This window comes from Carettochelys insculpta, chromosome 8, assembly GCF_033958435.1.
Source record: "Carettochelys insculpta isolate YL-2023 chromosome 8, ASM3395843v1, whole genome shotgun sequence".
NCBI lineage: Eukaryota > Metazoa > Chordata > Testudines > Carettochelyidae > Carettochelys > Carettochelys insculpta.
The window spans coordinates 11,983,404-12,010,415 of record NC_134144.1 but is presented as its reverse complement, the minus strand read 5'-3'; the positions used below and the strand labels follow the sequence as shown (position 1 = coordinate 12,010,415).

Below are 27,012 nucleotides of genomic sequence, written 5' to 3'. Positions count from 1 at the left end.
CACACAACCTACACACATATCCAGTGATAAGAAAATATGTTCCTATTTTGTTTAATATGACAGGGAAGGGTTCTTGGCAGATGTATGCAGCAATGTGGTTTACTAAACCCCAAATAAACCTGTCCACCAATGTCTGAATACTAAACTGTTTTGCACACGTCCATGTAGTTAGCCAAAGGCTATTTATGCTTTACAGAAATGGGCCTAAGGCAAAACATTGGATCCAAACGTGGACCTGACCTAGATCTAGAATGAGGAATTCTAATTCTTTTTATATGCTTGAAATGTTACTTCTGGAGAAACCTTTAATATTTTTTAATCCAGATGGGTTTTTATTCTCTAATTTTAATTTTAACCTGCCCCACCTTTGCTCTGCAATCTGATATCTCACTTCACACATACAGATTATTATTATTCACACTTCCTGGCCATGCTCTGCTTATTGTTATATCACAGAGGCTATGTCCAGCTCACAACAATTTGTCTACAGAAGTTTTTGTCAGAAGATACCTTTCAACAAAACTTCTGTTGACAGATTGCGGCCAAAGTGCCAATCGTCCTATCAATGGAGAATGGCTGGACTGCCGCATTGGTCTCTCAACAAAAAGTCCAACTGGAAGCACAGCAGACAGAGCTGCATGATGTCCCAGAAGCCTTGCCTGTTGACAGAGGGCCCCCTGGAACGTCCAGACTGGTTTTCTGTCAACAGATCTTTGTCAACAGAGGTGTTATGCCTCGTGGGGAGCAGGATAAGACTGTTGACAAAAGTGCTGCTTTCTGTCACCTTGGAAATCTGGATGCTCCCTGGGTTTTGTCGACAAACCACTAGTGCAGACATAGCCAGAGAGAATTCATGCGCATCTATCCCATTTCCTTCTATTGGCAGGTCAATGAGCTTCTGTTTCTCTAACTCTGATCCTGGACCCTTCCCCATAACAGTAGTTTGGATACAATGACAATTTTAAAGAAAGCAAATATGGCAACCTAAGAGAATGAAAATGTAAATTATGCTCAGGGCTAAAAAGAAAAACCAAGAGCAGAAGTTAAAATAGCAAAGAAAAAGACAAAGAGTCCTTACAAATCAGAGTCAAGTGAAAATATTAGAAAAGAAGGGTTGTATTTACGCTTGCTATAGGTTAAGGAGAGCACTAAATATTCGTTCCCCTTTCTTTTAGTGCAGAGCCACAAGAGGTCTTGTTTTACAAAGATCAGTCACAGAGAAACTCAAAGGTATCCGTGCTATTGATCAAGGATTATTGTTCTCACTCTCTTATCAGAGGGATGTGTTACCATTATCTTTGTAGTAGGTTATATTTTCCATATATTCTTCTTTTTTCAATAGTTGGCTGAATTAATGGTTGATCAGGCTACTTTATCACACTTTTTTCTATCCATGAATTAATCATAAGTGCATTCTGATTTCTATTAATTTATTGTGAGCATTCACCTAACAGCTTATTCACATACCCCTCAATTGATGGGTTGGTCATAAACTGTTTTCTTTGCAAATACTCTTATTTGTTTACTTCTCTTCCCCCCTTTTTGTGTAGCCTATCTGACATGCTAATGATTTTGCTCTCTGAGGCCACCGGCACACAGTAAAGTTATTTCAAAATAACAGCCATTATTTTGAAAGAACTGTGTGAGCATCTACACTACACACAAGCTATTTCGAAATAAATTCAAAATAATGGTGCGTTAGTTCAAATTTTGTAAACCTCATTGCAGGAATAATAATGTCTATTTCGAATAGCTATTTCAAAATGGGTACTGTTATGACACAGAATAGTGCTATTTTGAAATAGACCATAATGGCATCAAATGGCACTATTTCCAAATACATGATGCATGCATCTGACGAAGTGGGCCTTTGCCCACAAAAGCTTATGCTCCAAAATATCTGTTAGTCTATAAGGTGCCACAAGACTTCTTGCTGTTCTCGAAGCTACAGACTAACACAGCTAACTCTCTGATACCTATTTCCGAATAGGCAGTGTGTGTCTGGACATGCTATTTTAAAATAGCTGGGCACTATTTTGAAATGTATTCTTGTGTGTGGGTGTGTTATTTTGAAATAAGCTATTTTGGAACAGGTATTCTGGAATGCTGTGTAGATGCAGCGTTGTTGAATGGTTGAAACTTTTAAAACTGGAGTATATTGGGTGAAGCATATCAGCTAATAAACAGCCATTAATGCATCTCTCTTATGAGTTCCCAGATGAATAATAACTTGTGTTAAAATTTACAACATGTTTAGAATTCATAAAGATTCTGGCAATCAAATCCCTCAAGCATGACCTCAGAACAGCAGCAGAGAGCTCTAATCAGGAATACAGTCATGAATCACTTTCTTTGATTATGAAACCAGCACTGTTGCTGACTAATTTGTCTTGTTTCTGCAGGGTTACACTGAAAATAATTAAGATTTTGCTTGAATACAGCACATAATACAAACTCCAGAAATAATCATGGACATTTGTCTAAAACTTAATATGAGAATTTGACGTAACAAGATCAAATAATACTGTTTAGCTTGAGTTTAGAATCAGGATACTTAATTTTTTTAAACATTCCAAGGAGGCAGCACAGTCTAGAATGGGAGGCTGAGGGGTTGAATACACTTACAGTATTGCAGTGGTGCAGCTGTGCTTCTGTAGTGTTTCATAAAGTCCTTACTTATGCCAGTGATCGGGCTTCCATGAGAGGTGGTAGCTAACGTAATGAGAGGAGCCCCTGCCTTGACATAATGCTGTTAACAGTGATCAGGCTGATACAGTAAACTCTTTGATATCCAGCAGCCCCAGGTCTGTGAAGTTGCCAGATAATCCAATATACTGGAGATGTGAGAGTTTCCAAATGCTCTGTGTGGGACACTGCACCATGCAGGGAATCGCTTTGGGCGGCTTGTACATCACCGTGTGGGAAGCCACTATGGGCATTTTGCACATCGCTGCACCAGGAGCTGCTCTGGACAGGGCGTCATGCCACACAGGGAGCCGATGTGGGTGGCTCATGCATGGCTGTGCCATGCGGGGATCCACAGTGGTTGGGAGAGTGGAGAAGCCTCTGACCGCAACAAATGCCAGTTAATAGAGAAGTCCAGTTGTTTGAATGCTGGTTAAAAAAGAGTTTGCTGTATTTACATGTAGGAGTGTGAATTTTCACCCCTTCTCTTCTCCCCCTTCCACCAAAGCATGTGGTTATGCTGACATAAGTTGGTAGTATAGATGTGGAGATCTGTTTTTTCATCCTAACAATATCTTTCCACCTCTCAGAGGGGTTGTAAACCTACCTCTCGATCTTGGCAATTTTATTTTGCACATTCCCATGGCAACTGCTTATTAACTAATAAATCTGAAATGTTTTGAGCTCCTTGAAAGGAAGGTGCTTTTAAAATGATGTGTGATGCTTTTTAAAAACTAAAATGGATTGTCAGTCCCCTAAAATCATCCAGATTTTCCAGGGTGGAAGGGTTTATTTTTATCCACTCTCCTCTAATGAAAACTTTGAAAGAAATCTTTCAAGGATGAGTTAAAGAAGGATTCATTTTTTTCTAAGAAGCATCCAGTTTAAAATTAAGAAGTACTTCCCAGAATTTTGGTCACTGGTTCCTGAGCGGAAATATTTGAAGCTGTTGCTAATATATTTATGGTGTGTAATATTCCATCCCAGAAAACATTTCTAATTTACTATGACTCAGTATTTTTCTTTTTTGTTGCAACAGAAAAAACAAGGAAACTTCTGTTTCTCATCACATTTTGGCAGAGAATTATGCTGCAGGCTGGCTTTGGCAGAACCAGAGTCTGAGAAAATGTCACTCCCTTGGCAGCAAGAAGTTGAATTTGGACATCGTCTAGGTTTGCCCAGGCCTATGGAAGCCACTGTCTTCAGGTGAAGAAATCATGTGAAAGTGCTTATTCTACAAGTTACTGTGTATTAGCGTCAAACAAAATAATTATTTCCTGTGAGGGTCACTCAGCATGAGGTAATCCCAAGAACTATGTTCCACTGGATTACGAGGCGAGGCTGTTTAGTAGCTCTGCTCTACAGATATTTCTTTAAAGGGGGCATAATTGTATTGAACAACAAATTCTGACTTCATAAGGAAGAATATATGCTTTTGAGTTTGTAACCAAGGGTGAGCTGTATAGGGAGGGGATGTCAGAAAAGTGCTGTACATAAAAAAAAAACCCCAAAAAAACCCCAACCAAACAAAAAAAACCCCCAAAAATAAAACCAAAAAACCCACTAAAAATCAGGAAACACAAGAAGCAAGAAGGCATAAGACCATAAAAACGGCCACACTGGCTCAGATCAAAGGTCCATCTAGCCCAGTATACTGTCTTCCAACAGTGGCCAATGCCAGATGTCCCAGAAGAATGATTGGAACAGGGAATCATTAAGTGATCCCTCCCCTGTAGCCCATCCCCAGCTTCTGACAGAAGCTTGGAACACCATTCCTACTCATCCTAGCTAACAGACACTGATGGACCCATCCTCTATGAATTTATCTCTTTTTTGAACCCTGTGAAAGTTCTGGTCTTCTTCACCACATCCTCTGGCAAGGAGTTCCACAGGTTGACTGTGTGTTGAGTAAAGAAATACTTCCTTTTGTTTATTTTAAACCTGCTGCCTATTAATTTCATTTGGTGATGCCCAGTTCTTGTGTTATGGGAACAAGTAAATAACCTTTCCTTATTTACTGTTTCCACACCGTCATGATTTTGTAGACCTCAATTGTACCCTCCCTCTCTTTACTCTCCTCTTTCCTAAGATAAAAAGTCCCCACCTTTTTAATCTCTTCTCATAAGGCAGCCATTCCAAAACCCTAATTATTCTTGTTGCCCTTGTCTGAACTTTTTCCAATGTCAAGATATCTTTTTTTGAGCTGATGAGGCATAAATTTAACAGCTTCATAACCAAAACATTATGAGAGAAATCCTCAGCTGATGCATACAGTCATAGTTCCACTGAAGCCAGGGCCTGATTAAGTGTCAGATGCCCCACTGCAATTTACATTGGCCATACTGGACAGTCTCTACGCAAAAGAATAAAAGGACATAAATCAGACATCAGGAACAGTAATGGACATAAGCCTGTGGGGGAACACTTCAATCTCCCTGGACACTCAGAAGCAGATTTAAGGGTGACAGTCCTGAAACAAAGAAATTTCAAAAATCAAATGGAGAGAGAAATCTCTGAGCTGCAATTTATTTGCAAATTTGACTCCATTAACCAAGGCATAAACAGAGGCTGGGAGTGATTGGCAGCTTACAAAAACAGTTTCTCTGCCCTAGGTGTTAATATCTCCCCATTAGACTCTGACAATGGCTCATATGCCCCTGTCTGATCTGACTTGTTTTTTCCTCTTTTGATAGGTACTCTTGATAATGGGCCATTTCCACCTTGCTGAATAGACCTTGTCAGCTCTGGCCCTTCCTTTTACTGAGACCCCATTCTTTAAATACCCCTCTGAAACACCCCCCCCGACTCATGCATCTGATGAAGTGGGTCTTTGCCCGCGAAAGCTTATGCTCCAAAATAGCTGTTAGTCTGTAAGGTGCCACAAGACAATATATTTATAATGCTTTATAAGAGTGTTATTGGCAGCTCATGGAGAGCACAATGGTCTGAAACCCATGCGCTCAGGGTTCTAGTCTTGGCTCTGACAGTGGAGAAGTAACTTGTCCATGGTCATCTGACTATTTCTCACTCTGTAAAATGGGAATAATTATATGTACCCTTCTTTGTAAAATACTTCTGAGATCAACTGATAAAAAGTGCTACTCAAGAGCAAGCTTGGATATGAACTGGATATTTTGGGGAACACCCTGCACGGGTCACATAGTGCTTCAGAAATAATGTGCCCATTAATCAAACCATTTATATCACATCATATTATTGTGAATTTTATCTCTTTCTCAAAAAGTGTGTGGTTGCAGTCACATGTTCCTTCGACTGAGGGCTTGTAGGCAAAAGAAAGGTACAATACTAAGGAGTGCTCTCTGGCATAATTCACAACAAATAGCCCAATTCAATTGCTAAAGTTTTGAGCTCTTTAGATAGCATAAAGAACCCATCTATTTGTTCAGTTGAGAACTGGGCAACTCATCAAAACATGTTCAATGTGATATTAAATATGTTCTTTGCACAGTATTATAATTTAGTCCAGCAACTGAAAAGTCCATGATTCCATGGTGTATGCACATGATGACTTGCTGTTTTCCCATTGGACAATGGTAATATAATGTCACAACTAATATTCTAGGCAATCCCTGCATTTTCATTCCTCTGAAAAGAGAGCCTGTAGAAGTGACTATTGACTATTGAGAACAGTTGGTTAATTAATTTAGTTGGCCCCTGAGTCAGTGCTTTCTGATTTTTCTGCACACAATGGCTACGTCTACACATGAAGCCAACATCGAAATAGCTTATTTCGATGTAGCAACATCAAAATAGGCTATTTCGATGAATAACGTCTACACGTCCTCCAGGGCTGGCAACGTCGATGTTCAACTTCGACGTTGCGCGGCACCACATCGAAATAGGCGCTGCGAGGGTACGTCTACACGCCAAAGTAGCACACATCGAAATAAGGGTGCCAGGCACAGCTGCAGACAGGGTCACAGGGCGGACTCAACAGCAAGCCGCTCCCTTAAAGGGCCCCTCCCAGACACAGTTGCACTAAACAACACAAGATACACAGAGCCTACAACTGGTTGCAGACCCTGTGCATGCAGCATGGATCCCCAGCTGCCGCAGCAGCAGCCAGAAGCCCTGGGCTAAGGTCTGCTGCCCACGGTGACCATAGAGCCCCGCAGGGGCTGGAGAGAGAGCATCTCTCAACCCCCCAGCTGATGGCCGCCATGGAGGACCCGGCAATTTCGACGTTGCGGGACGCGGATCGTCTACACGGTCCCTACTTTGACGTTGAACGTCGAAGTAGGGCGCTATTCCGATCCCCTCATGAGGTTAGCGACTTCGACGTCTCGCCGCCTAACGTCGAAGTTAACTTCGAAATAGCGCCCGATGCGTGTAGCTGCGACGGGCGCTATTTCGAAGTTAGTGCCGCTACTTCGAAGTAGCGTGCACGTGTAGACACAGCTAATGAGTAAAGTGGTGCTCCGGCTAGGTGCCTGATTTTGTCTCAGAGGACTCACAGCGGATCTTATCCACAAGGGAGAAAAGCCAGGAAGTTGTCAAAAAATCCAGCCCCAGCCATTATTGGTGTGGCAGAGGACTTTTCTGATGAAAATGAACAGCATTTTCAGAGCTGTACTGAATATCTGAAGTGATATTTTGTGGCTTATTACTCAAAGAAAAAGATAGGATGAAATTGGGCCCACTGAAGTAAATAGCAATATTTCCATTTATTTGTGTGAGGCAAGGACTTTATACTGCAGGAGCAGAAATATCCACTTCTCCCAGTTTAGGATCATATGAAAGTCTCAGTTCCAGCCATGGAAATGCACAGTAATCTCACGGAAACTAGCAAAATGACTTCAGATTTGCACTGATTTGACTGTGAATAGAATTTGCCTGACAGAGTCCAGACAGATTAGACAGATGGAAATCGGAGTTAAAAATGGCTTGAGGAGAAAAAAGGCATTTTGTGTCCCCAAATTAACAGTACTGAGGAACGTTACCATCTATAGCTTTGGTATTGCTTAGCAAGGGGAACACTGTCTGAATACCTGGAAACCTTAAAGTAAACTAAAGTGAATTGTCATTTTGAGCTGTTTCTTGACTGTTTTTTCTATTGTTTGTCCTGAGCTAGGAGACCTCTTGGTGAGAGCTCTATTACAATGCTCCAAAAGATGACTGTCAAAAAAAAATCCAGGTGTTTATCAAAACCTGCATCCACTGGATCCTCCAGATCCATGGGCCATATACCATCGACAGCTTGTGCCAACTGACTCACCAGCTTCCTGCCACAGAAGAAATCAGGCAGAGAAGATGTTGATGAATTGGACATACCCTTAGAAATCCAGTCACCAACATCACAAGGCAAGCCTTAAGTTGGAGCCCACAAGGAAAAAGGAAAAGAGGAGGTCTACTTGGTGTAGAGACCTGAAGGCAGACACTAAAAAGATGGGATACACCTGGTCAGAAATGGAAATGATCACTTAGGGCAGGGATGGTGGCAAATGGTCGTCAATGACTTATGCTCCGGTAGTGGAAGAGGCTACTGCTACTACTTTTCAGAGGAGCCTTGGCCATAGAGAAGGACCATAGATCTGAAGTGACAAAGAGAAGTTTCTACAGTGTTTAGAAGCAAACAGTTTAAAAACCAGTGATTAGAACAATATGGGCCCAGTTTGGAAGAGAAAGGGAGTCAATGCAAGAGGTGTGTCCTTGGAAACAGAACAGAGATTTGTGCTCCTGTTAAAAGCTGGATAAGCTGGAAGTGAGGAAGCTGCATACTTGCTGAAGAGAATGCCATTCACTGCAGGGATCAAAGAGAAAGCTATTCAGCAACATTAAGTATATGGCTAGAGCATAAGGAATTGGAAAAGGTAGCATCAGAAATGCTGGTTGGCACAGAGAAAATAATACACTGGGCAGTTACAATAGGCCTGCACATGAAGGGGGCAGTTTCTTAGACTGCATGTGGTCTGTTTCAAACATAATTTGGTAATGGTACACCTAGAGCCAAAATGATACACCTCATTAGCCCCAACCTTTCTGGGGGGAGAGGAGAAGGTGGAGAATGGAAGGTGAAGAATGGCACAAAGAGCCTTACTCCCCTCACCCCTGTAACTACTCCCCCACCCTTCCACAAAGGGCCAGGGACATGGACGGCCCTTGGGCTCTGAACTTTTCATGGTCTCCTCCATCCCAAGAGTCGTAAGGGGCACAAAAAAAGGGCAGGATGGGACTCCAGCCAACATTAGAGAGCATAGGCTGTGCAGTCCCACTTGCACCAAGGGAGAGACAGTACTTTCTACGGTACAGTCCCATCCTGCATTTGCCCAGGGGTTTGCCAACATTGCTGCAGTCAGGAAGGTGCCTAAATGGCCCCGTTTTACCCAGGTGGCATAAAAAAGAGACTTGAGCTTTGGGGAAAATTAAACTGAAAGAGGAATGTTGTGTTAAACACCATCATCCAAATCTGATTTTGATGAAGGCTTCAATTCCATCCATGTTGGGTGGAGTTCCAATCACCTATGTCTGCCTTGATTCCAAGTACAGAATATAGTCAGCAATATAATGCCTACAATACATTGGCATATTTGGGCCTGGATTGGCTCTGATAAAATGTATGCAGGTTCATCTGTCTGTGCCAGTGATAGGATGGCATGGTTTTGCAAGGGCAGACCAAGGATGGTTAATGAGGCATGGAGGGAGGTTAAGGAGCCATTGATATGGTCAATAGCAGTGTTTCTTAAACTTTTGAGACCATGGAACACCAAACAGTAATATTTTTTTTGCATAACACCTATGCAAATGTTCTTCAAAAAATTGCTGTCAGATCAAAAAGAAACCAAACATCAACATATACAACAAAAATAAAATGAAGTCATTTAAACAGGTATCATAGTAATGAAGATGTAACATTGCATTTGGTTTTAATGACAGAGAATATATATGATCAGTGTATGATATCAAAAAAGTGTCCGATGATTGCGGCACACCAGCAAGTTGTTCATGGAACACCAGTGTTCTGTGGAAAGTAGGTTAAGAAACACTGGTCAATGGTATTGGAAATTCTGAGCTTATTGTTCCTGTCAGGACCACCAAGCACTGGTTTAGTCATCTCATCTAAAAAAACCTCCACTTGTGTTTTTCTTTTTCTCCCTCTGCAAAACAAAAAAACTGGTCTCAAACAGAAATGCCTGTGCTTAGCATCATGAAATTCCATGAGTTTCCACACTGATTACCAAACATGTATACCCACTGATTTAGCTATCAGATTTCAGAGCTGAGCTCTGAATGAAATATTTCCTCCCAAAGATCTTGTGTGCATGCTCCCTAGAGACCAAAGGAGCACTGTTGACCTATCCTCCCCTGTGGCTACCAAAAGTGAAAAATCCACAAATCAATTTCTCAGAAAATCCATATTGGAAACCACCCTGCTATTGACTATGAAATAAGTGGCAGCAGATTGCGTATGGTTTGGTATCCTTATGACTATATAAATATCCCTGCAAATCTGATTTCTGCCAGAACTACAGGAAAGCCACAATGAAGTAGCTAAGTCAATGGGCATCACAACATATGTGCCTTGGAATGCCTGTCATTCTGTCTTGCCATCCAGGGAAGAATTCTGGTCTAATTTGCAGAAAAAAATGAGCTAGTGTTAATCATAAAAGCAACAATAATGGCCTAAATGTTATGGCCTATAGCAAAAGCACTCACTGAGAAATTTGTTTGCTGCATGCTCACTCTCTTTAGCTGTCAAATAGGTAACAGTCTCCAAATTCTCACCAAAGGTATTTCAGATACTCTTTGTGGATGATGGTAGAATGCCTCCTAGGTCAGCTACTTAATGTAATCACAAAACACTAGAACTGGAAGGTACCTCAAGAGGTCATCAAGTCCATTTCACTACCCACACGGCAGGACCAAGCACCATCAATACCATCTGCACTGGGTGACACTCCCACACATCATGCCCTAAAGATACCTAAAAGAGTGTTACAGGAAGGAGGGAGAAAAATTATTCTCCTTAGCTGTTGATGACAGGACAAGAAGCAATGGGGTTAAATTGCATTAAATGAAGTTTAGGTTGGACTTTGGGAAAAAAATCTTGTCAGGGTAGTTAAGCACTGGAATAAATTACCCAGGGTGGTTGTAAAATCTCCCTCTAATGTTTAATATGAATTCAGGAATCAGTTTGATTCGCAGAAAAGGCATAAATATAACTTTTTGCCAAAATATAATCTCTCTCTCTCTCACTCTCTCTCTCCCCACCCACCCCACCCCCTCAAAATAGTGAAATAATATTGTAGCTTGGAATCTACTCTGATGATATTTTGAGAAGAAACTCAAAGCACTATATGACAAATTCTACTCATGGGTACAGATGTGTAGATTCCATAGATGTCAATGGGAGCCATACACATTCATTTCATATTATTTTTGGCCCTGCGATTTGTTCCTTTTGAGTGCAGGAAATAGTTTTGCATCAAAGATCTCAAGAAGCCTGACCATGCTATCGTTATGGTGGAGAGTATTAATAGGTGCCATTAAGCAGGCCTGTGGTTTATAGACAATCACAGATCCTTCTTGCAGATTAAGTGGAAGGAGTAAGTTAAATACCTCCCTATGTGATGATAGCTGGAAACAACAGGAGGCTGCTGCCCAAGGCACAGCGTTAGCTAGCAAATCCTGAGCCGGGCTCAGGTGTATGAGGACTCCTTTTGGTTTGGCTGCTAACTCAGATGGTAGAGCTTTGTGGGCAAATCGTGCATGCTTTTAAGGCAGGAATCCAGTAGGAGAAACAGTTGGGAGTGTGGCCTTGAAAGGGGCAAAGAGACAGAGTTTCTTGGGCACACAACTGATGGGAGAGACAGACTTGGATATAGTTTAAGCAAGGGTGTGACCTGCTGTTTTGTCTCTACTGTGTTCAGGATGTAGTATACACTCTTTGTAAATGAACAGAATTGCACCAAAGTGTACATACCCAACTTGTTTCATCCTTTGCTTCTCATAACGGAAACATGTCTGGAAGTCCCCTTTCAGACATTGGCTAGCCAAAAGAGGCGGGCATGCTGCTGAATGTTGGAATGCCTTTAACACAATAAACTTATGCCAAGGATGAATTTTTCTTTTAAGCCTCAGAGCGGTATCCGTGTTAGTCTGTATCTTCACAAAACAAAAAAGCAGCCCTGTAGCACGTTAAAGACTAACAGTATAACTGATGATCTTCCAGATCTGAAGTGGGTCTGACCCACTAAAGCTCACCACCTAATAAATTATATTGGTAGTCTTTAATGTGCTACAGAACTGCTGTTTTCATTTAAGCAACAGAAAAGATACTTCCTAACGATAAAAAGCTGAAGTCATCAAACAAGTTAACTTCCGGTTAAGTTGAAATGCTGCCAGCACAGTGGTTTCAGTCAGTATGTACATCAAGTGCTCTTCAGGGGGCAAAGGAGAGGAAAGAGAGAATGTGTGAGTGACTGAACCATTTAGCCCACCAGGTTGGCTTGTGGTTCCATCTTCAGATTTCTTTGTGGGAGGCGGGGTTTAACTGTGCAGCCCACCATTATCACCATGATATTCTGGATATTTGCTGCTCTCAGCTTCACTCAAGCCGCTGAAGTAACAGGTAAACCATTTTGAGCCTTTCCAATGACTTTTGTGAACTTTCAGTAAGATGCAGGTGAACATAAAAAGTATTTTTTTAAAAATCATACTCTTCTCCAAATTTCAGCCTCAGAGGTTTTTTCATTTGATTTCTCTTTGGGTACATTTGAGGGTCAGATCACATATACCACAGGGATTGTCCCCTGGTATTTGTCCGTTTTGAACATATAACTGCTACCGAGATGCATTCTCTTTATTTTGGGGTGTAAACTGATTTGAGGACTGCACTTTTCTCAGGTCATCTGTTTCTGTAGCCTCCAGAATGTTCAGTGTGCAGTGAGAGTTCTTCCTGCATAAAGGGCTGGCAGCCTGACCTCTAAGCATATTAAGTAAGAATTAACAAATATGTAAAATGGATAAAAGTAGAGGGGTTTTTTTAGGACAATATATGAGTTGTTGATAGTTGGTACTTTTAAAAATAATCTATTGCTGCCTGCTAAATAATCGATTTCCATCTGCAAACAAAAATCTCTATTTAAAATGTTACTGAATATTTAAAATCTCTTGCTTATCTCACCCTATGTTTTGTTTTCACATTGGCTGTTCAGTTTAAGTAGCTTTATAATTGCCCCATTTTTGAAGGGATATAGAAGAATGCAAAGCAAGGCAGGGGATGATAGTTTTTGCTGTGCGAATCTCAAGCCAAAGTAATGCTGAAATCATTGGTCTATGAATTCAAGTTATCACTTCTCTAAATGTCAGCACTTGTATATTTACAGGAAAAGAGATGAATAAAACCCTCTTCTTCTAACAGAGCTGGTCACATGTAGATCATTCTTAAACTGCTACTGGTGCTTAACAAACGAATTTTTAAAATGGAGTTAGAAACAGTTCTTATGTTTTTCTGTAATTTTCTTCCCTGGTTAGGAATATTGTAACGTGCCTGAAATCAAGATCGATATTGCTTCAGACTTCATTGGCTTCTGCTCCTTATTCCTCTCTTGAAGTTACAATTTTCTTTTTCTAACGTCATAATTATTTCCACAGCAGGCATTAGGGTTGTCACAAACAGATGAGTATTACTCTAGAAATGCAGATAAGCTGCAGGAATAGGTGAACAGTGGGAGGGTGGGTGTGGGGGTGGGATCAGTGAAGTGCCAGCAGCTTTTAAGTGAATCCTTTGTACTGCAGTATGTATTAAGGATATACGCCAATGTTTGTGTACTTGCTTATCTTTAAATATTTGAGCAGGTCCACTGGATTCAGTGGGACTACACAAATATGTAAAATTAAGCCCATGTGAGGAGCTTGCAGGATGAGAGCTTAATGAGCACTTGCCATAAGTTTATTCTCCATCTTGTCTTTACATTTAGATCCTGAGATGGTTAAAAAATCGAAATTATTGTTGGTCCTTATCTAATCCAAATTCCATTAAAGTCAATGGCTACACCTACACTAAAGGGCTTTGTGGCCAAAACTGGCATCTGCAGAGCATCCACACTAAAAATACGTTTTGACGACTTACAGTCGACAGAACGTGGCACTTTTTTTGACAGCCTTCTGCCTCTCTCCCATGAGGCTGAACACCAGACATTAAATACATGATATTTCAAATTAGCGCAGCCCACTAGGACAAAAAAGCTGTGTGAACACTCTGGGGGGGGGCCCCTCTGTCGACAGACAGGGCTTCCAGGTCACCAGGCAGCCCTGTCTCCTATGCTTTAGGTTGGCCATTCTGTCAACAGATCGGCTGGGCAGTCCGGCCGCTCTCAATCAACAGAGCAGGTCGATAGAGTGATCCGCTTTCACGTGTGGCTGCAATCTGTCAACAGAAGTTTTGTTGGAAGAAATCATCCGACAGTAACTTCTGTCGACAAATCACTGTCGTATAGATGTAACCAATAAGAACGTTGCCTGACAAAGGACAAGACAGTCCAATGATAACACTGTCCCAGAGAACTCTGTATGTTGACCTGAACCACGATCTTTTCATTAATATTGACCAAAAGATATGTTTTTCTTACTTGTCTTTCTGGCTGAATAATTATTTTACTGGAATCTAAGAGGCAGTTAGATTAGTCTATCTGCACTAAGTTTTCATAACCAATACAGGTAGGTTCTCACCATATGGTGTTGCAAATGACCTCAAACTTGTACTGCAGGTAAACTGCTGGCTCATGGTCTTTCTTAGTTAAAAACCAACTCGTAACCCACCCAGGTTACTGGGATGTAGAATGATCTCTGGTTTGAATGCAAAGTGAGCTGTGGTTTACCAGACACTAGGACGACATTAACTCATTTCCTCCTCTTTAAATAAGTTAAACAGACACATGGACCCTGCAAAGTAAGAAGCTGCACTTAACTAAATGAGCAGTGTCTTTCCTGGCATTTGGTACCTTTTGTCACACAGTATCAGAGGTGAAGCCATATTAGTCTTTATCTGCAAAAAAAAATAAGTTCCTGTGGCACCTTATAGACTAACAGCTTTATTGGAGCATAAGCTTTCATGGACAAAGACCCACTTTGTCCATGCATCTGACAAAGTGGGTCTTTTCCCATGAAAGCTTATGCTCCAATAAATCCGTTAGTCTATTAGGTGCCATAGGACTTCTTGTTGTTTCTTCACACAGTACTTAACATAAGGCGCAGGAGATTAGCAAAGGCATGAGTCTCTCATGATCAGGAGAAATGGATATCCAGGAGGGGTTGTTTCATTCCAGAGGAAACTACAGGCTGAACCTCTCTAGTCCAGTACCCTGGGGACCTGACCAGTGCCAAATGACAGACTTTGCCAGCTCACAGGTCAATATTGTCTAGCAGCTTTATCAACACTTCCACTGCTTACTGAGCTCTTAAAAGACACTTAGAGGGAAACAACAGCACAGAACACTAAGAGCCAGGACCGGTGGCTTTATGGGACCCAGGGAAACTTGGCCACACCCATGATAAGAGGTCATCTGGTGAATAAAAATCATCCTGGATTACAGATGTTGCCAGATGAGAGAGTTCTGGATTAGAGAGGGTCAACCTGTACATATCATAGACAGCTGGTTGAAATACAGGCAACAGAGAAAAGAGCCTTCAAAGCATCTCATAAAAGACTGGAAGCAGCTGAGTAGCCTTAAATTAGAATTGCCTTTTTTGTGCCATACACATGTATTTCTTTATTTGTAGATTTTTTTAGCCCTTTTCAGTTTCCTACCTTACCCAGGCATTCAAATGGGTCTTTTCTCTGTTATGTTTATACAGAACGATAGTTAACAATGGCAAAGAAGCCATTGTTTCCAATAGTTGTATGGGGGAAAAGAAGGAATAGAATTATTTTCTTCTCTAGTCTACCAATTAAGGATGGGATGTTATTAATCACTTGCTGACAATGTATGGAAATATTTGGAGAAACAATTCTTATTCCATACTTTCATATTTTCACTATTTGTCTTCCTGGGTCACAATGACTTCAAAGGATTTTTTTTACTTGCATAAAATATATGAGATCAGAACTTCAGTGTTTTACAATTATTAAGTATGGTGAGGACTTTAGAGTGATGAAAAGTCCTAAGTGTAATACGAAGAATGTAGGATGAGAAAGAGATGCTTATGACAAGAAAATCTTACACCGACTATATGCAACAGTTGCTTATAAAACCAAAGGTCCCAGTCCAAGACACACTTATGCATTTACTTAACTTGCTACAGAGAATGGTTCCACCGACTTCAATGATTCCACCCCAGACCTTAAGACTTTTATGCAACTATAGATAGTGATTTTTCATAACTGTTGCTTTCTGGACTCATTAAGGCCAGGTGCAGTCATGGCTCTACACAGGTGTTTATTATGATGTACCTTTTACACTGAACATAGCCTTTGGAAATAGTGATCATAGCTGCTATTTGGAGAAAATGATAAACAAATGGAAACACTACAAATCCGCTTCGGTACCCAATGACTGGAAGACGGCCAATATAACGCCAATATTTAAAAAAGGCTCCAGAGGAGACCCTGGCAATTATAGACCGATAAGTCTAACATCAGTACCAGGCAAATTAGTAGAAACAACAGTAAAAAATAAAATTGCAAGGCATGTAGAAGAGCACGAATTGTTGGGCAAAAGTCAGCATGGTTTCTGCAGAGGGAAGTCGTGTCTAACTAATCTATTAGAATTCTTTGAAGGGGTTAATAAACATGTGGACAAGGGGCACCCAGTGGACATAATATACCTAGATTTCCAGAAAGCCTTTGACACGGTCCCACACCAAAGGCTTTTATGTAAATTAGGCGGTCATGGGATAGGAGGAAAGATCCTTTCATGGATCGGGAATTGGTTAAAAGACAGAAAACAAAGGGTTGGAATAAATGGTAAATTTTCACAATGGAGGGGGGTAACTAGTGGTGTTCCCCAGGGGTCAGTCCTGGGACCGATCCTGTTCAACTTGTTCATCAATGATCTAGAAAATGAGGTAAGCAGTGAGGTGGCAAAGTTTGCAGATGACACCAAGTTGTTCAGGACAGTCAAAACCAAAAGGGATTGTGAAGAACTACAAAAAGATCTCAGCAAACTGAGTGATTGGGCAGCAAAATGGCAAATGAAATTTAATGTGGGTAAGCGTAAGGTAATGCACGTTGGAAAAAATAACCCAAATTACACGTACAACATGATGGGGTCAAATTTAGCTGCGACAGATCAGGAAAGGGATCTTGGAGTTATAGTGGATAGTTCTCTGAAGACATCCACGCAGTGTGCAGCAGCAGTTAGTAAAGCAAATAGGATGTTAGGAATTATTAAAAAAGGGATAGATAATAAGACAAAAGATATCATACTTCCCCTATATAAAACTATGGTACGCCCACATCTTGAGTACTGTGTGCAGATGTGGTTTCCTCACCTCAAAAAAGATATATTGGCATTAGAAAAGGTACAGAAAAGGGCGACTAAGATGATTAGGGGTTTGGAACGGGTCCCATATGGGGAGAGGCTAGAGAGACTGGGACTTTTCAGTCTGGAAAAGAGGCGATTGAGGGGTGATATGATAGAGGTATATAAAATCATGAATGGTGTGGAGAAAGTGAACATAGAACAATTATTTACCTTTTCCCATAATACAAGAACTAGGGGACACCAAATGAAATTGATGGGTAGTAGGTTCAAAACTAATAAAAGGAAACTTTTCTTCACACAGCGCACAGTCAACCTGTGGAACTCCTTGCCTGAGGAGGCTGTGAAGGCCAGGACTCTATTAGGGTTTAAAAAAGAGCTCGATAAATTTTTGCAGGTTAGGTCCATAAATGGCTATTAGCAAGGGGTAAAGTATGGTGCCCTAGCCTTCAGTACAAGGGCAGGAGATGGATGGCAGGAGATAAATCACTTGATCATTGTCTTCTGTTCTCCTTCTCTGGGGCACCTGGCATTGGCCACTGTCGGCAGACGGGATACTGGGCTGGATGGACCTTTGGTCTGACCCAGTATGGCCATTCTTATGTTCTTATGTTCTTATATGTTTCAATGTTTTACCATTTTAACAAAGCCTAAGCTTCATTTACGAGAAAAGTGTTTTCATGAGTACAAGATAAACTTCAGCTATGCCTGTGCAGTGCGTTTGTACACCAGCCTCTTCGGGCAATAGGTTCAAATCTTATTTATTCATGCAGATTCAGCTCCTGTTCTGAAATCCTATTCTGGGCACAGGTGACATGAGAGATTGATGGCCCAATTTTCTCTCATGGACCAAATATATGTTTTGTCATGACTGACTTTCTCCAACAGACAGAACCATAAGAGAGAGAGAGAGAGAGAGAGAGAGAGAGAGAGACAACAGGCCTTCCTGAAGGCCAGGACTTGGGCATTTTGGTAGAGTTGTAGACTGAGTTTGCATAGCACTTGTTTGCATTATGCCTCCATCAATGCATGTAGCTTTCATGAGCAAGAATTTGTTCCACATAACAAAAAACAAAACAGCTCAATCTCTTTAAATGATAGTGCAATTGAATAGCATGGAGCTATCTTGCAAAGCTCATCCTGGTTTTCAGCTTGAACAAAACATTTGTAAACAGTTTGATTCCACTGATCCACTTTGCTCAGACTACAAAGATAACCTACATTCCATATCAAAACAAAAAAGCAGTCCAGTAGCACTTTAAAGACTAATAAAATAATAACAGACTCTGTTCTAGTATGGCTATGATCTGAAGAAGTGGGTCTGTCCCACAAAAGTTCATCACCTAATAAATTATTTTGTTAGTCTTTAAAGTGTTACTGGACTGCTTTTTTGTTTTGGTAGTATATAGACTAGCACGGCTATCTCTCTGTTTATATTCCATATGTTCAGCTAATGAAGAACCAGAATGGAAGCTAGCATCGAGCCTGAACTGAAAGGCCAACAGATTTGGCTGCGAAGCCGAGAAAGCAGGAAATAATTCTGAGGAATGTAGTTTGGGTAGAAAGAGCAAAAAATTTTAATTTTGTTGCCAGTAACACATCTCTGCAGGTGTAAAAATTATCCAATAGTGCAGCTAAACAGGTGAGTTCAAGGAACTTGGGGTTACATGCTGCACTTCTGACCGTAGAAACCAGCCTATGACAGCAAAGCTGCCTGGAAGGTTACTGGAAGAGTCTAAACAATGCCTTGAGGGGCTTGCCTCAGTGATGAAACCTCTCGTTTTTCTTCATAAGTATTTTTGAAAGCTTTGGAGTAATTTCTCTAATCCACCAATGTATTCTGGAAGTTTCTGTCAAGGATAGGCAGAGTGGAAGCTCACTGGTGCAGGGAGCAGCTGCTTGTTATACATGTGTACAGCACCAAGCACAACTGGGCCCTCACCTCTAGGCATTACTGAAGTTCTGTTACTAATAAGAACAAATTTTAACCACAACTCCTCACTCTCCAGTTATCAAAAAGCTCACAGTAGGACTCAGAGGCCCAAATGTGATCCATATAAAGCAATTCTGCAAATGCCTTGAGCACTCTGCCCCAGGTTGTGTATTGATTGCCTTGGTGAATTGAACCACATCCAGGTACCATTCTTGGAAAAGGTGTTAAACCCAGGCCAAAGCTGGTGCTAAAATATTTTAAAACAGCAGTTCGTTGAAATGGGTTAGTTGGAACATTTCAAAAGCAGGCAAACAAACCAAACAGCTTTTCCCCATTGTAGACAAGGTCTTACACAGTAAAACAGTTCTCTCAGCTGTCCTGGCACAATGCCATGGAATCCAAAATCTGGACCACTTTCAGCCAGTGTAAGGGGACTTCCTGCTCTGAGTTAGTTTCTCACTCTTCTGAGGGCAGAGCTTCCTGGGTTTTTCAGACAGAGGAAAGTAGGCCAGGTTTGTGGCAATATAGACAGGTTTGTCGCCCTGCGCTTGTACACACAGCGCTAGTCAAGCTGATGCAAGAGGCCTCAGAAGAAGTGACTGCAATCTTTTTCTCCTTTGCATTCTCTCCTTACTAGAGAGGGGGCTCTGCAGAGCCAGTACACAGGGCCTGCTCTCTTTCTCCATCCCCAGAGAGCCAACGGCTGGCAAACAGATCCTAGTATGGGCGTAGTGGCCAGCTTCTGTAGCAGCACGCATATGTTCCAGACTCCCATTGGTGGGTTGTCTCTGCTGCCTGCTCCCTAGATCAGTCCTGGCCAACTTTCCTTTCCCAGATTCCTCTCCATGTACTTCCCTCCTCTCCCAGTGTCAATATTTGCTCTACCTCCCCACCACCACTTGCTCCCCATATACTTTTCAATGGATGGTTTCCAATTGCTATCAGGCTGGTAAGCAGAAAGTTCCCGAGAGCAGTTGCTGAATCCTTTCTTCTGCTAAGCCACTGGTGGTTGATGCTGGAAGCTCCACCCACTTCTGTTCTTCCAACCAGTCAGCTGAAGAGTGGCGTTAAGGTCTTCTAGACTGCAATAGGCTTAGATGGGACCCATACCCCATTCCAGTCCTCCCCTCCCACTTTTAAGGATAGTAGGCATTGAAGCAGAAAATTTGAGAAGGACATAAGCCAGGGCTGAAACAGTAGCCCCCTTAGCATGCCCTGTGACTCTGCCCATGGCTTGGTCAAATAGAGCCCACAAAGGCCTCCTATAAATTTTATCCAAATGGAAAAGATCTGCACAAAGACTTGTATGGTGACAAGTTGGAAAAGTTTTGCTGCTGCTGAGAGGCATTCCACCCCCTCGATTCTTTTTTCTGCTGTCCAAACAAACAGGAAAAGAAAAAAGAGTAAAGTCTCACTTGGAAAGGACTATTCCCTTTAAATGAGCAGCCTTCTATGCAGTCCGTTACAGTGATTCAACCACTTTTGGCACACCGTGGTAGAGAGAGTCCTTGGTGATGTGGTTGACAGAAACAGCTCCTTTTCATGCATCAGGCCAGTCAGATCAAGTAGGCTTCTATCTTTAAAGGAAGTGTAACTTTGGGTCATTAGTATGCTAAATGCCCTAGATTTAAGTCTCTCTCACCATCTTACGGCTGATCCATATAAGAGGTTAAGAAGCTACTACAGCAACTAGCCAGAGGAATGTTTTTTTAATTCAGGTTTCAGAGGCTCATGCCATTCTAAAGGCAAGAGGGTCAAATTCCAGTGATGGCCTAACAGGGGTCAGTTAAACCATCAAGCTATTTCTCTTTTAATAAGGTTCTTCTTGGATGATCAAGCATATGTGTAAAGGTGATCCTATTTTTTGTTGTTGATTGGTAAACCAGACATTAAATACATGATATTTCAACTTAGTACAGCCCACTAGGAAACTCAGTGCAAAGGAATGAATACCTTGGTCACACTGGTAGTTACAGTATCAGTGGGTACAGGTACCTTGAACAATTGCACCAGCAGGACACATGATTTTTAAAAAATCATATAATGTATTTTATAAATAAACATTCTTCTTCCATCCTCTCTCCCAGAAAACAAGATACTAGTGGAACAGCATCCTCTGATTGTAACATATAATAGAAGTGTTAATTTGGCCTGCAAGTATGCTTATAATGGAACTGGGAATGAATTCAGAGCATCACTGAATAAAGGAGCAGACAGAGCAGTTGAAGTCTGCTACATTTCCTGGAATGGATCCTCTCATAAAAATCATTCGAATGCAAACTTCAACTGCCTGGTCACAGTTGACAGCAATGAAAAGCAAGTGAATTTCAGTCTTTGGAACCTGAATACCGAACAAACCGATATATACTTCTGCAAAATTGAGGTCATGTTTCCACCTCCTTACATCTACAATGACAAGAGCAATGGGACCGTCATTAATGTGAGAGGTAAGACCCAAAATATAATTGTCCAATATTCTTTTCCATATGTGAACACCGTAAAGCAAGAGCTCACAGCATTCCTGTCAGGTACATAATGGCTACTTCTCAGTAAAAGGCAAAATTCCCTTTCCCCCAAATAAGGGGTCTAGCAACCTGCTACAGGCTGAACCTCTCTAATCTGAAACTTCTTCATCTAGCAACATCCATAATCTGGCATGACGTTACTTAGCTGGATGACCATTTATCATGGGGGTGGACAAGTTTCCTGTGGTTCCATAGGGTTTGCTTCCAGCCACCAGTCCTGGCTCTCAGTGTTCTGTGTGTTATGCATCCGTAATTTACCCCTAAATGTCTTCTAAGAGCCCAGTAAGCAGCAGCAAAGTTGGTAATGCTGCTAGACAATATAGACCTTCCGTGGTCCAGCAAATTTTCTCATATGGCACCGGTCAGGTCCCAAGGATGCTGGATTAGACAAGTTCAACCTTTCCTCTGACGGGCTTATCCTTTACAGAGGAGTATTGGAGCAAGGAGTCAATCAATGGAAATTAAAGTTATTGTGTTAAGTTTTCTATGTTCTCTGACATATTGTCTGCTCTGTTTCTTTTAGAGATACCACACCGACCACCAGAATTACAACATGAAAGGCCTTTTTGGGCTCTGGTGGTGACTCTTGGAGTTCTGGCTTTCTACAGTGTGCTAATAACTGCAGCCTTTGTTATCTGCTGGGTAAGAAATAAAGCTTTTTTCCCCTTGCTTGTTCCTCAGGTACAACCCTACCATTCCTCCCACCAGCTTTTGACAGGCTGATACAGTCGCACTCCACAATTATTGGCATTATTGGCACAATTATTGTCAGTTTAAGAATAGCCATGCTTTTCCATTGTGGTTGCCATGCTCATCAAGGCATGAAGCAAAATCTAACAGCATTTACATCAGCAATCAGGTGGAAGTCAAGTGTTCATACCAGAGTCCTAGCCCTGGCAGAATTCTCACTGGAGATTTAGTAGGAGAGTTGACTGTGTCTCACACGGTCTTCACACTAGTACTATTGGGTTGGATTGTCCCATCCCCTCATGTAATAAAACCAACAGGACAGGAATCAGGGACAGGAAAACAACAAGAACCCCCTTGTAAACAATTTATATTAGTCTCCAGAAGGATGTGATAAATCCTGATGCTCACCTACAACATGCACAGGTACTCTGGCTCAGCAGATAGCCAAGCCCTTCCATACTGCTTCAGTTGGCCCCTCTCCCACCCTCTGTGGGAGCCTGAATCCATTGGACTCTCCTAAACCATCTGCCACTTCCCCTGCTGTCAGTTGCTCTAAAAGGAGACCCATGGAGCAGGCAGCATAGGAGGGATAATGCAGTCTCGGAACCTTTTCTTTCAAAATATCCATGGAGCAAAAGGGGGAATTGCTGGCACACTCTGGCTTCATCCCCAGCTGCATGATTGCATATACAGATCTGCGAGGTCTGCCAGGAAGGAGATGCAGATGCTGATGTGGAGGGTGCAGAAGTCCTCTTCTGAGCCATGATGGAGGCAGAAGTGTGTATAAGCCCCATATTGTAGAGATGACATCTAGACTATTTAACTCATGTGCAGGATTGAATGGTTAACATATAGGGTACCTTCCTCCTTCTTCCCTCCCTCTCTCTCTCAATATATTTTCAACTAATTACTAGGCAATCTGGCTGCAGCCCTGACACCTCCTTCAGATTGCACCCTACATCTGAGTACAGAAACCCAGTCCCATTGCCAGCCAAGGTCTCTCAATTACACTGTCATTGTCCTATAGACACACAGAGTTCACTGCAATGAGAATTCCTGATGGTTCGCAGGCTGGCTCAAGCATTGCCATTAACACATTTCAAGCTAGCAAATGCTCTCTTCTCCCTTGAAGAGATTTGCTCTGACTTTGTCAGAGGAAAGCTTAAATGGTTACAACCTGTAGGTGAATTGCTGTGCAGAAGCTGTGCCTGCATGAAAACCTGTCATTTCAGATCCCTAATTTAGAGTCTGAACAATTGTTTCTCTACTGTTTGGATTTGCTCTCTCCTACGTTTCAGATACAGATTATTAGGAAGATGTCACTCTCCTATGGAGAACAGCAGTGTGGCACTCTGATTCTGTGCTGTGCTTGCTTCAGCCATTTTTACCTGCAGCTGGTACCCTCTGAATAACATGCATTTGGAGTGCTGCATAGTCAGGTGTAAAGAGAGCTGGCTAATAGAGATCACAGGTACAAAAAAGCTGCCCACATACTTTCAGCTAAGCCAAACCCGAATTCATTCAGTGTTCTTATGCAGGTTTTGACCTCTGTCAAGAAAAGTGCTTTGTTTTGCAAAACCACCCGCCCTGCACTTTGCACAGTCAGGTTAGCTAAATATTTCTGTCATCCTGAAACAGCTCTGATCTAGCTAGAGGGTTTAAAGTTGTACATTGGTCTAAATATTTGTAAGTTTATATCTGCATTATAGTATATATACATGTATATACACGCATGACTGTATGTAATGATTTAGACTTGCAGTGTCCAATATGGTCGCCACTTGCTACATGTGGCAAATAGGACACCATGTTGTGGCAAATACAGCTCTCAAGCCACATTCACTACAATGCACCAATGTGACCCCTCCTGAGAGCCACACGTGAGGAGTGCTGTCCGCTCGCTCTGCGCACGAGCCCCACTACTTGGTAGGAGAAATGCGTGGTAGCAGCAGCAGCCCTGGTGGCTCTGGTGAGTCGGTGACATTTAGAATGGAGGGACTGGGGGTGCCTGGCTCTGGGGAAGGGGGCAAACACTCTTTTAGAGTGGGCGGGGGAAATGTGGTGAATATGGAAAGACGACAACCACAAGAGTGGCGATTTTTGAATTCCTATTGGACACTGCTGATTTAGACACACACTGCATTGTTTCTAAGCAATGTAATTTACTTTTGCAGACTCGAAGGCATGAAACTCGGTCACGATTTTAAAGCCAGGAAATGTGAAAGTTGTTATAATCATCTTAACTCTCTCACCCATGTTGAACACATCTGCTGAAATTTTGCACCTGCAGGCATATCTGTACCACACCCATTCACATCAGTTAGATTAACACTTGCATATCTGAAGAGAGAATTGCATTGGTTTTATTCTAAAATATTATTTAATAGTAAATCTAGCAACCCAGAGTATTCCACCTGTTCCTGGCACAATGTGAAATTTAACATTTCCTCACGTCAAAGAGATGAAAATAATCGTCTTAACATAATTACATGCATGGCTTTTTTGAAAAAAAAAAAAAAAGGGAGAACTCTGAAACCCTGATCTTTGTACTGTCTTCCTGGTGTACTTCACTGACTGCAGAGTCATAAGTACGCAGCTGTGTAAGTCCCCGTGAAATACCAGCATAAAAAAAGTAACTAACCTTTATGCATTCGTGGTATTCCACGGAACTGACATTTATTGCTCTGCTGAGTTACTTATAGTTCCAGATTTAAGGCTCTCACATATGTGTATATATAAATAGACATACATAATGCACGTTATATGCTTTCCAAGCAAATCATTCTGTAGACTGGTCTTCAGTGAGGACTAGCCATTTGGTAACCTGAGTCAATTGAATTGTGTTTTATGATCACGTGCATGCACACCCAAAAAGAGTCACAAGCAATTTTGGAAAAATTATATTTTTAGTCCTTACTAAAATTTAAAAAAAAAAAGACATTGCTCAGTCTTTTGAAAATACTTCAGATGCAAGAAATGTAATCAAAAGAGATATTTTTACCACGTTACAACCATAGAGTTGTGACAGAAGGGAGGTCCCTTGCACAGTTGTTAATTCACAGAGGCTAAACCTAGGTAGGAATGATGGTTTAGATTAGAGGCTAGGATGCTGAACAACACTGCAGAAACCATGGGCTCAGTTGCTTGCTCAGCCACAGACTTCCTCCCTGTCTTCAGGCCAGTCACGTAATCTACTCTGTGCCTCGGTTTGCAATCTGCAAAATGGGCATGGTACTTCCCTCCCACATGGAGTTACTGTGAGGCAAAAGTCCACTGATGATTGTGAGCTACTCAGGGCCAGCGGGATGAGGATAACTTCTGCTTCCTTCACGTAGCAGGCTGTAGCTTGCTTGGGAGCTGGTGGATAGGGCTGCACAGTTACAGACAAGCAGGAAGAGTTTTCTGCTACTCTTATTGTGCTTACATTAGCTATTTTTTAAAAAAAACACTCCAGTCAGAAGATGGGAAAACCCCTTGCTGAGTGCACTTGCTTTACTTCTGTTGAGTCATTCCTCCAGCTAAGAAGAGAAGGTTGAACACAGTCTTACTCTACAGCCAGTGGAACTCTCTTGTCATATAGCTTTTTCTGCAGATGGGCTGCTGGGACACCAACAAGAGAGGAGGGCCAATACTGTAAAACATTTTATGTTCCTACTTATGCTGGGTTTTTTGATGAATTTATTTAACTTTAGGCACTTGCTTCAGTGTTTTCCTGAAAAACTATGGGGAATAATTCCAAGTGGTGAATATGTCCGAGCCGTGAATATGTCTAATAATAATATAACCCGCTTGGACAATTCATTAATTGGAAAGGAGGACAAACTAATCAAGTCCTTTATTCTTCTTGAGCCCAGCTTTCATAAATACTCTGAATTCCTTGCACAAAGACTTCCTTAAAATTATTCAGCCAGTGGAGGAAAAACTAACCACAGAAATGTTTTCATACTTTCTCCCTTAGTGGAAAAACAAAAGGAACAGAATCCTGATGAGTGACTACATGAACATGACTCCACGCCATCCTCCTGCCCCAAAGAACAAGCATTACCAACCCTACGCACCAACGCGGATACACACTGAATACCGCTCTTGGGAACCATGACTATCTGCTTACCAAGTTGCTTATACCCCTGGTGTGCTTTTACATGTGCATTTGGACATGAAAAGACATTAGTCTGTTATATCTGATGACATATCTACATCATAGCAAATACTGGTCAAACTTTAACTGATGCTGTGTAAAAGTAGGCTGTTTGTTATGACGGCTGAAAACTGTCTCCAACTCATGTTCAGTTATTGGTGGGTAAGGGAAAAGAAAACACTGGATTTAGGATTGGGCTTATTGTTAACTGTCGCAACTAATGATATTTCCCAATAACTTTCACTTTTTGCTGAAGGTTAATTTCTAGTTAGGACTATGTGTAACGTGAAGAATCATGAGTCTGTGGAATACAGCTCTAATTGGTTACTATTATATATGGCACCAAGCAAAATGTTGTTGAAAAAGTTGGTCCCCTCTCACTTTAAGGAGGAGAACCCAGTTTCAAGTTCCAAATATATGCTCAACAGGAGAGTCATCCAGATGTATGGCAAGTCAGCTGTGTGCCATGTGAACCATTAGATTATTCCACAGTTGGGCTGTAATGACAGATCAAGGGTACTTGAAATCCACTATACATTAAATGTGAGATTCTTAAGTTCTTAAGCTGGCAACTGTGTGATATTTGTAGGGGAATGTGAG

The 27,012-nt window shown here is 41.6% G+C and overlaps 1 protein-coding gene across 1 annotated transcript; it reads left to right on the top strand.

Moving 5' to 3' along the window:
- Positions 1-12,207: 12,207 nt before the first annotated feature.
- CD28 (CD28 molecule) lies at positions 12,208-26,373 on the top strand. Its single transcript, XM_075001767.1, has 4 exons — positions 12,208-12,274; positions 21,147-21,506; positions 22,108-22,226; positions 26,233-26,373. The coding sequence occupies exons 1-4, from the start codon at positions 12,220-12,222 to the stop codon at positions 26,371-26,373; spliced, it is 675 nt and encodes a 224-aa protein (XP_074857868.1). The 5' UTR covers positions 12,208-12,219.
- The last annotated feature ends 639 nt before the right edge of the window (positions 26,374-27,012 follow it).